This window comes from Oncorhynchus clarkii, chromosome 6 (genome assembly GCF_045791955.1).
Source record: "Oncorhynchus clarkii lewisi isolate Uvic-CL-2024 chromosome 6, UVic_Ocla_1.0, whole genome shotgun sequence".
NCBI classification, from domain to species: domain Eukaryota; kingdom Metazoa; phylum Chordata; class Actinopteri; order Salmoniformes; family Salmonidae; genus Oncorhynchus; species Oncorhynchus clarkii.
The window spans coordinates 59,375,056-59,387,478 of NC_092152.1; the positions used below are offsets into that span (position 1 = coordinate 59,375,056).

General features: G+C 43.1%; 1 protein-coding gene across 1 annotated transcript in view; it reads right to left on the reverse strand.

Moving 5' to 3' along the window:
- Window positions 1–89: 89 nt before the first annotated feature.
- The window catches only part of LOC139411360 (T-cell immunomodulatory protein-like), a 110,604-nt gene continuing 98,270 nt past the window's right edge, over window positions 90–12,423 (reverse strand). The window contains exons 15-18 of the mRNA XM_071157633.1: window positions 11,702–11,826; window positions 8,927–9,009; window positions 5,156–5,273; window positions 90–1,782 (exon numbers count right to left, since the gene is read on the reverse strand). Coding sequence (XP_071013734.1) covers window positions 1,723–1,782; window positions 5,156–5,273; window positions 8,927–9,009; window positions 11,702–11,826 — 386 coding nt within the window. The 3' untranslated portion in view covers window positions 90–1,722. The remainder of the gene's footprint in view (window positions 1,783–5,155; window positions 5,274–8,926; window positions 9,010–11,701; window positions 11,827–12,423) is intronic.

The following is a 12,423-nucleotide window of genomic DNA, read 5'->3' on the forward strand; positions in this document are numbered from 1 at the left end:
AAAAAAACGGAAATGTTGACAGCATTTAATCAGGACACTCTTTACTCAGTAAGTTGTTCCCAAGAGACATCAGACAGTAAAACATCAACTGCTATTTAAATGTCAACCATTTTATTAGACTATCATTTTACCATAAGTGCCAGATTGCAATACATTATGCTGCATGAGCTAAAAATAACTCAAAACCGTAGGCTATGTCAAGTTGTCACTTCCAATCGTTTCTTTAGTCATCAGCTCACTAGGAGAATTGACTTTTTCGGATGGACATGCCAGTCTATGAAATGGGAAGGCAATAGTGAGACGGAAATACATGTAAATGAATTCAAAACAAGTGAGAACCACCATGAATTAAGCATGATAAACACTTTAATTTTCAACCCATCATCCCATAAACATTCAAAAGCAATGATCATATTTCCCGATTACACGCAGAATCCACACACAAAACCCCAAAAATAAAATCTATTAGACATCACTATTAATCATTAGTTAAAAAAAAGTTCCAACCACAGGCATGAGATGATAGCAAAATAAATATTTGGATGTTAGACCAGTACCACCTGAAAACAGTGCCCCACGTCAATTCAAAATGAAATACATTTTTTTTTATATTAGAGGCTTAGACATTGATGATAATATTGATGATTGCACTTTCTGTTGGTTAAATAACAAACCTATTTCCCCTTGTAAGTAAAAGTAGTTTAAGTGTTATGTGGAACATTCTTCTTTTTAACACCACAGTTTAGTTGACGTTTTTAATGAACACAATGTTTGGCAGTCCAAAGACACACCATGTTTATCATGTGAGACAAACAAGTTTATTAAGAGTGAGAAAGACTAAAAAGGACATGACCAAACCAGAGGGGTCAGTAGTACAGGCCATTCCAATACCACTGTGAGTGAGGGCAGTGGAAAGGGGGAGCTGTCAAACAAGGATAGGACATTGTGTCAGGTATTTGGAGGGGAATTTGAGAAAAAGGAGGGGAAAAGTGCATAATAAACTTGACACATACATTAACCCTCATTATGGACCATGTACTATGTGCATGATATACAGCAGAGCACAATGGATGCATCCAGTGTAAATACCCTGTTTGGGTCAGTGGACTCCATGTGTAAGATTCCTCTATAGCAGTCCATAGAAAACAATAACTTTTACAAATTGACATACAGAAGGCATACAGGAAGACAATGGATGACTGGACATGCATAATAATTCAAGTAGCATTACAATAGCAATGCTTCCCCCAAAACAAATAAATCAGTACTGTGTTTTGCAGATCAGGAGGACTTGGATTGAACATTTAAACATGGCAAATTCACGACGTAAACTGTTAGTGCCGATTTGACATCCACACATAAGGAGCTAAGCCAAAACATTGACTAAAAAGTCAACTGGGATTTCACTCAGTGTACTTTCACTCAGTAGTCCTGTTTAGATTTGGGTTCAGCCATCATTTTGGCCGTTGAAATGTATGAGGGAATGTGAATTTAAAAAAGAACACGTTCAAATTCCAACCAAATCTGTGCAAGTATGCGAGAAGTAACCTGTCTGTCTCTTTTACATTTGATCATCTTTAATGGATATTTAAACACTTAAATGGCTCATCCTCAAGAGGGCGAGGGGATTAAATAAATAAACAATTCCATCGGCCAGCAAACTTAAATAAAACAGAAAGCAGGCATGACTATTTCCCATGGTCCATCTCTTCCTGTGCTCCTTCACATAGCATCAAAATGGAACCGGTGTGCTTCCTGTCTCTTCTCCCGGTCGTCCGCTTTCTGAAACACACACACACAGGGCAATGGTCAGGGGTCACGAGTCAGACAAACGCAGACAAGCAGAGTCTAACAGTCAGCGATGGTGAGAGAGTGGTGGGGCTGAAACCATTATAGAATAATAATGAAACTAGCAGACCTACTGAGTGGTCAGGGGTACAATCTATCTGAGGCAGGAAATCATTATTACAAGTGTTAATGTGGTATCGCTTCAATGTACAATTACGTACCCTCTGTGGGTGAATGAGGATAATTCACGTTTATTTTTAGCGTTCCCTTGACGACAGGCAGCACATAAAAGGCACGTATGATGAAAAAAAGGGAACCTTCAAAATGCAGTGGAGACGAAGCTGACAGATTTGTTCTGGAACTACTCCCCATACGACAGACAGTCCTGATGGAGTACACCAACATCTAAGCAGAGAGTCTGTCGGCCGTATCTGTGTTGTTCAGGACTTAAGGGAGCAGACAGTCTTTAGGACTAAGTGTTCAGTTACTTCCGCTTGTTTTTATGGCGTGTACACAGTACATCAGTACATGGACATACTGTAATATCTCCTTAGGTCTCATTCAGTGAACTGGCTTGTAATCCTGTCAATATTGCCAAGTTCATTGTGGTGTATGAACATGAAATAATTGAGTGTTCAGGGGATATAATTGTGTCGTTATTCCATATGCGATGTGTCATGTATTGAATGGTCTGAAACCTACTGATTGAGTGCTCAAGTATACAATCTTGTTCAGATTGAACGTGAGGTTCAGTAACGCGATAACTTGACCTATTTGAATGGTCTACTGAATGCGCTAACCTATCCATACTCTGTGCTAAGGCTGTGGGGCCTTGAACTAAGCATAAAATGCAGGACAAAATGGGATAAGACCTTTGTCACATTGTATGCATTACGCAACGTGGAGGCATAATGCAGCCTTCATCGCTCTGAAAAGCCCTGTATTCTGTTTAAACCCACGCAAAATTCAAATAGCCCAAACAGACAACGATCGATTCCTCAGGCGTGAAACCAAAGTTACCTGACAAATAAATAGAATCCAAAATACCTCTCTGTTTTACAGCTAGGCTAAAACAGAGAAGGCATTTTTATAAAAAAAAAAACGTTTGGCTTTCTTATATTTAACAGTGTTCTAACAAACTTCCTGAGCCGGTCTCGGCTGTTGCAGGAGGTACTATGTCTCAAACCAGCCTCTGATTCCTATTTGACCATTGAAATTTGTGGAACAAATAGCAGGGGTCAGTGTAAATATCAAAAGTCAATCACCCATCGCACCGTGACCTGGTCAACTCCACACCACAATGTAAATGGAAAGGCTTATGGAGATGTGGAGCTTTTTCCAAATGCTATTTTCCCCTGCGTGAAAGGTTAGACTCTCTTATCTAAGAGAGCTCTTTCAATTATGGTGTGTTATTGTGCTGGGCAGAGTGAGTCAGATAGAACAGGAGCGCACAGCAGCCAGGCTCAGATATGACTGCAAGGCAGTGACACTCACAATGCAGATGACACACCGGACTAGACAAAAAGATGACAATGGGTAACAACCCCCCCCCCCCATTGAAAGCAAACAAAGGCAGTACCCTCGCTCAAAATGACCCACAACACCAGAGATGTCGGCTATCCCAGTGGAACATGAACGAACACACAACCTCACAAGAACTGAGACGTCATACTGACACAAAAACAGGCTGCCGATTCAAAAGATGTGACTCATCAGCTGCAACAGTAATAACCTGAAGCGGATATATAAGTAACTGCCAAAATAACGTAAACACTTGATTAAATAAGGGATACAAAGTATACTAAAAGCAGGTGCTTCCACACAGGTGTGGTTCCTGAGTTAATGTATAAAAAAATAAAAAAAATCATTAAAAAAAAAGAGTATAAAAATGCTTGGCAGGCCATTATTTTGGCTACCATGAAGAAAATGTAAACCATATGCCATGGCTGTCTCAGTCACCAGATCTCAACCCAATTGAACACTTATGGGAGACTATGGAGCGGCGCCTGAGACCGCGTTTTCCACCACCATCAACAAAACACCAAATCATGGAATTTCTCGTGGAAGAATGGTGTCGCATCCCTCCAATAAGAGTTCCAGGATCTATGCCAAGGTGCATTGAAGCTGTTCTGGCTCGTGGTGGCCCAACACCCTATTAAGACACTTTATGTTTGTGTTTCCTTTATTTTGGCAGTTACCTGTATCTCTGAAAGGGAAGGGGGCTCTGAACTGAAGTGGAGTACATTGGCCCAGTAATCACCTAAACAAATTAACAGCTAGCTATTACCTGAGCTTCCATTACCTTGGCCATCACGAACATTATCATTTAATCAACCTCTAATCAATGACGGACAATGAGACATGTCTCTACCTCTCTTTCTGATGAAATATAATTGCTGGGCTCAGTTCCTCAGATATAGAGTCAAACATGTTATTTTAATGCAGTGTCAACTCCAATGAAGCTAGTGTTCCCGGAACAGTTCCCTAAGCAGAGAGCAATTATGGCTTCCTGCGTGCATAATCAGGCACCCACAGCAGATGGCTTTGAGAAGACGCCAACATCGCCCGGCCTCGCTTGGTGGAGAAACAGACCAGCCACGGCTGCACTGGGATGGGGATGAATCGCTCAGAGTGTTTGCACGGCAGGCTGGACACAGACCACACACGCATGTCGGCAATAGTTGAATGGTAAACTCATGCAAATTCTCACTAGTTTGCAAAATTTAAACCATACATGATTACCTAAACACTCAATGTAAAATTCACAAACACCCACAGGAATGTAACAAGACAACCAACTCACACACACACTCCCTGGAGGACATATTTACAGGGATAATGAACAAAAGATTTGCTATGCTGAAGGGGCAGAACAAAGCAATTACAGCCAAGCGTCCTCAGTGGTTATGGCCCTCTAACAGCCGTGCTGGATCTCTGTGGGAGGTTAGAGGACAGGGCCCATCTGCTGGTTCTGACCCATCTGTTCCTCTCTGAGTGAACCCTTTGCCCACAGCGGGTCTCCTGCTCTCTGGACCAGCACCAGAGCTCCCCAGGAGCGCCACAGGGCCAGGAGAAGAGAAGACCCCCACCAGATACTATGGACTGGCAATGGTGGGGAGGATGAGAGAGGACACACACTGCTCTGACAAGAACATAACCGGCTTTGGCTCAGACTATTAAGAGGAGGAGGAGGAGGAGAGGATAGTGAGGAGGAATGCAAGGGAGAAGAGGAAAAATGACAAGACAGTACAACTAAAAATGAAGGAGTAGAGATGAGGTTGATGGTGCTCATTGTCGATTAAAACAGTAATGATGGTAATGACGATGATAAACGGTGCAAGATGTATTTGTGTCATTCTGTTCTTACCTTCTCCTGCCAGTGGAGGATGCCAATGATGACCAGGATGAAAACACACACGCCGATCAGCGCGATGGCAGTCAGTAGGACTATGTTACTGGGGGTCAGATACAACTTCGCACTCCAACTAGAAGAGGGAACAGGTAGGAGAAAGGAAAAGCGTATCAACTACTACACAACATAAAACTCCTACAAAAAGGTGTCCCGTCTTTTCCCAACCCTATCAGAAGGTAAGAGTCAACGTGCTATATTAAGGACATTTATGTGGATGGCTGCAAACTTTCTACTTTTAAACTCGGACAAAACAGAGATGCTTGTTCTAGGTCCCAAGAAACAAAGAGATCTTCTGTTGAATCTGACAATTAATCTTAATGGTTGTAGTCGTCTCAAATAAAACTGTGAAGGATCTCAGCGTTACTCTGGACCCTGATCTATCTTTTGAAGAACATATCAAGACCATTTCAAGGGCAGCTTTTTTCCATCTACGTAACATTGCAAAAATCTGAAACTTTCTGTCCAAAAATGATGCAGAAAAATTAATCCATGCTTTTGTCACTTTTAGGTTAGACTACTGCAATGCTCTACTTTCCGGCTACCCGGATAAAGCACTAAAGCATAAACTTCAGTTAGTGCTAAATACGGCTGCTAGAATCCTGACTAGAACCAAAACATTTGATCATATTACTCCAGTGCTAGCCTCCCTACACTGGCTTCCTGTCAAGGCAAGGGCTGATTTCAAGGTTTTACTACTAACCTACAAAGCATTACATGGGCTTGCTCCTACCTATCTCTCTGATTTGGTCCTGCCGTACATACCTACACGTACGCTACGATCACAAGACGCAGGCCTCCTAATTGTCCCTAGAATTTCTAAGCAAACAGCTGGAGGCAGGGCTTTCTCCTATAGAGCTCCATTTTTATGGAATGGTCTGCCTACCCATGTAAGAGACGCAAACTCGGTCTCCACCTTTAAGTCTTTACTGAATTGGGTCATATGATTGAGTGTAGTCTGGCCCAGGAGTGGGAAGGTGAACGGAAAGGCTCTGGAGCAACGAACCGCCCTTGGTGTCTCTGCCTGGCCGGTTCCCCTCTTTCCACTGGGATTCTCTGCCTCTAACCCTATTACAGGGGCTGAGTCACTGGCTTACTGGGGTTCTTTCATACCGTCCCTGGGAGGGGTGCGTCACTTGAGTGGGTTGAGTCACTGACGCGATCTTCCTGTCTGGGTTGGCGCCCCCCCCCCCCCTTGGCTTGTGCCGTGGCGGAGATCTTTGTGGGCTATACTCGGCCTTGTCTCAGGATGGTAAGTTGGTGGTTGAAGATATCCCTCTAGTGGTGTGGGGGCTGTGATTTGGCAAAGTGGGTGGGGTTATATCCTTCCTGTTTGGCCCTGTCCGGGGGTGTCCTCGGATGGGGCCACAGTGTCTCCTGACCCCTCCTGTCTCAGCCTCCAGTATTTATGCTGCAGTAGTTTGTGTCGGGGGGCTAGGGTCAGTTTGTTATATCTGGAGTACTTCTCCTGTCCTATTTGGTGTCCTGTGTGAATTTAAGTGTGCTCTCTCTAATTCTCTCTTTCTCTCTCGGAGGACCTGAGTCCTAGGACCATGCCTCAGGACTACCTGACATTTTTTTATATATTTTTTATTTATTTTACCTTTATTTAACCAGGCAAGTCAGTTAAGAACAAATTCTTATTTTCAATGACGGCCTGGGAACAGTGGGTTAACTGCCTGTTCAGGGGCAGAACGACAGATTTGTACCTTGTCAGCTCGGGGGTTTGAACTCGCAACCTTCCGGTTACTAGTCCAACGCTCTAACCACTAGGCTACCCTGCCGCCCCGACTCCTTGCAGTCCCCAGTCCACCTGGCCGTGCTGCTGCTCCAGTTTCAATTGTTCTGCCTTATTATTATTATTGGACCATGCTGGTCATTTATGAACATTTGAACATCTTGGCCATGTTCTGTTATAAACTCCACACGGCACAGCCAGAAGAGGACTGGCCACCCCACATAGCCTGGTTCCTTTCTAGGGAGTTTTTCCTAGCCACCGTGCTTCTACACCTGCATTGCTTGCTGTTTGGGGTTTTAGGCTGGGTTTCTGTACAGCACTTTGAGATATCAGCTGATGTACGAAGGGCTATATAAATAAATTTGATTTTGATTTGATTTAGCATATTTTGCTTGATCAGAGATGTTATTTGACAAGGTTTCTGTAATCACAAAATATGACTTTATGTCATATTAGGTCAAAATGAATCGCAAAACTCTACATCACTGTCAGAGACTAACCATTTAAATGAAAAAGATCAAAAAACAAAAAATGACAAGCGCATTTCCTGTCTTTAGATCCACATATTTTTGTGACTAACGAAGACAACGGAGAGTTCGTTTGAATGGTTTGACTAAAAACAAGAACAGACCCAGATTGTGGCGATACGATATTATACTACAATAAATGGCTGAAGAACAATACATCTGCTGAAATATTAATCAAAATAACTTCATTAAGACATTCTATCAGAACTAATAAACACATTACATATTAGTGGTGAAAACAAAAACTACCAATGGCAATGCAGGACACAAAATGAGCCACCATATGTTGCGTGAACCTATGCCCATAGGCATAATGAGACTGAAGACACCGTCTTTACACAGATATACACTGAGCAGTCACTGTAATGTATGAACACTACACGATGTATGCGTCTACATAATGTGGGTGTGTTTTTATGAGTAATAAGTCAGTGTAGTAGGTATATACAGTGCATTCGGAAAGTATTCAGACCCCTTGACTTTTTCCACACTTTGTTACCTTACAGCCTTATTTTAAAATGGATGAACTATTTTTTTATCTACACACAATACCCCATAATGACAAAGCAAAAACAGGTTTTTGCAAATGTTTGAGAAATAAAAAACTGAAATATAACATTAACCTAAATATTCAGACCCTTTACACAGTACTTTGTTGAAGCACCTTTGGCAGCGATTACAGCCTCGAGTCTTCTTGGCTGTGACATTACAAGCTTGGCACGCCTGTGTTTCTCCAATTCTTCTCTGCAGATCTTCTCAAACTCTGTCAGGTTAGATGGAGAGCGTTGCTGCACATCTATTTTCAAGTTTTGGTATCCTTCCCCAGATCTGTGCCTCAACACAATCCTGTCTCGGAGCTCTACGGGCAATTCTTTCCTCATGCCTTGGTTTTTGCTCTGACATGCACTGTCAACTGTCGGACATTATCTAGAAAGGTGTACGCCTTTCCAAATCATGTCCAATCAATTGATTTTAACGCAGGTGGACTCCAATCAAGTTACAGAAACATCTCAAGGATGATCAATGGAAACAGGATGCACCTGAGCTCAATTTTGAATCTCATAGGAAAGGGTCTGAATACTTATGTAAATAAGGCATTGCAGTTTTTTTTATTTTTAATACATTTGCAAACATTTCTAAAAATCTGTTTTTGCTTTGTCATTATGGGGTATTGTGTGTAGATTGAGGGAATTGTTTTTTCTTAATCAATTTTAGAATAAGTCAAGGGGTCTGAATCGTTTCCGAAGGCACTGTATATGCAAGTGCTAGCATTTGTCAGAGTGTATGTGTTCCATGTGTTGGTGAGAGAATGTTTTAGCTGGCCATACGGAAAAGGGGGTTCTGCCATCTGCTGGCACTCATGGGGGTAGGACTACATGTGAATGAAACAGAAAAACATTGAAACATGGCCTGAGCATGTTTGTGGGCGTCCATGTACAGATTTATGTGTGTGTGTGTGTGTACCTGCGGGGCTCGTTGTGTGGGTATGGAATGACTATGAGCTGCGAGTTGGGGATGATGGCTGTCCACTCCTGCTTCCTCACATCCTGCAAGGCAGAAACAGAGAAACAATGTTATTAGAGCCTCAGGGAGGCAGAATGAAGGGGAAGACAATAATGGAACAACTCTAGTTCAAAGGTAACACAATGCAGGCAATATATCACACACTTCTCAGTGCACATACGATGTAGGGCCCGAGTCATTTCCTGTACAGTACTGCACTACAATTTGCGCTCTAGTTCAGAGTTTAAGGAACTTTATTATTAGAAGTTCAAGCTCAAAAGCTTTTCAAAGCCCGCTTCTGTATTAATTAAAGGTAAATTCCCCTCTTCAAGTTGTTACTGGATGGCAAATCACCAGCAAACATTAAATTCACCTTTCTCACAGTGTCCTCTAGAGAAGAGAGACTCATTTCCGACAACACATCTATCAATTGGCAACATTAAGGGATAAGGGAAACACACTTGCTCGCTCACACGCGCAGATGCATGCCGACGCACATGCAGTGTGTGACGGTGTACTTTGCATCCTCGTTGACTCAGAGCCACCCTAATGAGAGCCCAGGGTTTTCAGCTACCTATACCCGAGCTATTTAAAGGCATGCATTTAAGACAGACAGTCTAGTCAATTAAATAACTGATGTCTGCTGAAGTATCCCCCTGGTGTGTCAGCCTACTTCCTACAGTCCCATTAGCTGGAGTATTGTTACAATGCCGAGGGTTGTGTGCGTTTGGAAGCCATGCATATGACTCCTTCCTGACACTGAGAAATGTCAATTAAAGTGAATGACATACCTACATAGCTCACAGATACAAATACTATGTAAGGCAAAGACTCAAAGTGAATCAGAGCTGCAGATTCAGGGATTTAGATTCACTAATTGCTAGTGTTTGAGGTAAAATAGGTTAAGGAGAATAATGATGAACTGAATGAGTCACCTTATCGTGTCAGTGCATTGTGAACAGTGTGCTAGTTCATTAGAAGTTGCAGTGCTTAACCTACTAAGCTAACGCTGACATTTTCCTCCTCAATGCATTGTGGTTTATGCAGAACGGCAGTGAGAGACAGTGACAGGCTTCGCTTCTGGCGCTTTGGCTAAGAGAAGACGTCTGTGTTTAAGAGGAGGAAAGCGTTTCTGGGTTTTCAGAGAGTGTTTCAAAGGAGAGCGCTGGGTCTGAAGTTCGGAGTGAAGTGGGGGTTTTGGGGAGGCAATAGCAGAGCGGGAATCTTGAAAAACCTTGTGAGCAGAGGAAAGGATCCTCATGGGATTGAGACGAGTGTGCAGGAGGAGAGTAGAAGTAGAACACACTCCCTTCCTCTCTCTGTCTCTCCCTCCTCTCCCCTCTCTTTCCTCTCTCTTTCCTCTCTTTATCTCTCCCAAACCCTCACAGGCCTCCTGAATGTTTTCCCCTGTGAGGGAGGGTTGGAGATAGAAACTATCCTCCCCAAACTCACAGAGACAGCCAGATAGACACAGCTGTTCATTAAATGTGTACACTGAGTGTAAACATTTTAGGAACACGTTCCTAACACGTTCCTAATATTGTGTTGTGCGCACTCCCCCCATTCCACAGCATTCCACAGCTTTCCACAGGGATGCATGTTGACTCCAATGCTTCCCACAGTTGTATCAAGTTGGCTGGATGTCCTTTGGGTGGTGGACAATTCTTGATACACACAGGAAACGGTTGAGCATGAAAAACCCAGCAGCGTTGCAGTTCTTGAGACAAACCTGGTGCACCGGGCACCTACTACCATACCCCGTTCAAAGGCATTTACATTTTTTGTCTTGCCCTTTCACCCTCTGAATGGCACACATACACAATCCACGTCTCAAGTTTATCAAGGCTTAAAAATCCTTATTTAACCCGTCTCCTCCCCTTCATCTACACTGATTGAAATGGATTTAACAAGTGACATCAATAAAGGATCATAGATTTCACCTGGGTTCACCTGGTCAGTCTATGTCATGGAAAGAGCAGGTGTCCTTAATGTTTTTTATACTCCGTGTATGTAGCACTGAAGACACCGTTTTCATATACCCCCTGAATGTAAAAATTGGTTAGCATAATACAAAGCATTATAAAGATTTTATTAACTGGTGTGTGGGGAAATGTGAACCTTAGTGGAAATGTTTTCTTGCATAACTCAAAGGGTGCGAGCGAGAAAAAAAGCACGTCGCGTTACTTTAGATGCTTTACTCTGTACGAGCTTCGCTCCCAAGGTAGTGAGGTATGGGCAGAAATTTGCAATGCAAATCCGCTATGATGAAGACCTCTGTTCTATTCTTTGACAGGTGAGGAACGGGAGCCAGCGTCTCAAATTCAACGGAGCCGCGCAGGGGGATCTATCGAGGAACCAACAAACAGCATTTCAAACGGCACAGAGAGACAGAAGGCTGTCGGCTCCCCACGAACCCAAACCACATGCCAATGTTTGAGGTAGCACAAAAGTGGGTGAAACGAAGAAGATAATTAATTATTTACTGCATAATAGATCATCTACTTATCATATTGCAACAGGAAGAAACGTTTACAACACTTACATCAACCTGCAGTAGAGTTATTGTCAGTATCAGTGGCTCTGGGCGGGTTCTCCACATGGTTACAGTGACTAGAAACAGTATCAGTTTTATGCCGTAGTAATTAGACCTACTGCATCCTGTCCTGTCTGTGCTTTGTCTGGCATGTCCCTCCTCTCCGCTCCCCTCCCCCTGTGCTGCAGCGCACCATACTGTACCTTGTCCCCGAGGGGCCGGGGGATACCCACGTACAGGTGGTCCAGGAAGTTGGCGCTGCGCCCCAGGCCCAGAACAGTGTAAGGCAACTGCAGGGAGAGGTGGGCCGACTGGCTCAGCTGGCCGGCTGCATGGATGGGAAAAAACAAAAAAATGGAGCCATGAGAACCATTCAGACCCATAAACAAGCCTCATAAAAGACACAAATCAGACCATCCCTATTCCTACCATCGCCCAGTCCAGAGGCATCTACCACCCCCTACAACACCGTGTCCTCGCCACTGGCTCACGCTCAGGCCCTGCCAAGCGCAGCCGACGTAAATCACCCGCTTTATGGTAATCAGAGAGAGCACCCCGGCAACAAATCAGGATAAATGTGGATGGACTGCATGGCTGGTCTGGACCTACACTCAGATGGAAGCATGTTTTTACATTTACAATGTGCAGCAAGGAAAAGCTTCAATGACTGATTATAGTAGGATATTCAGTCCACATAAAATAAAACAGAGTGTTCTGCCTGGCTATTATCTACACATATACAGTACCAGTCAAAAGTTTGGACACACCTCCTCATTCAAGGGTTTTTCTTTCTTTGACTATTTTCTACATTGTAGAATAATAGTGAAGACATCAAAACTAAGAAATGACACAAAAAAAGTTAAAAACAAATCAAAATGTATTCTTCAAAGTTTGCCTTTGCCTTGATGACAGCTTTGCACACTCT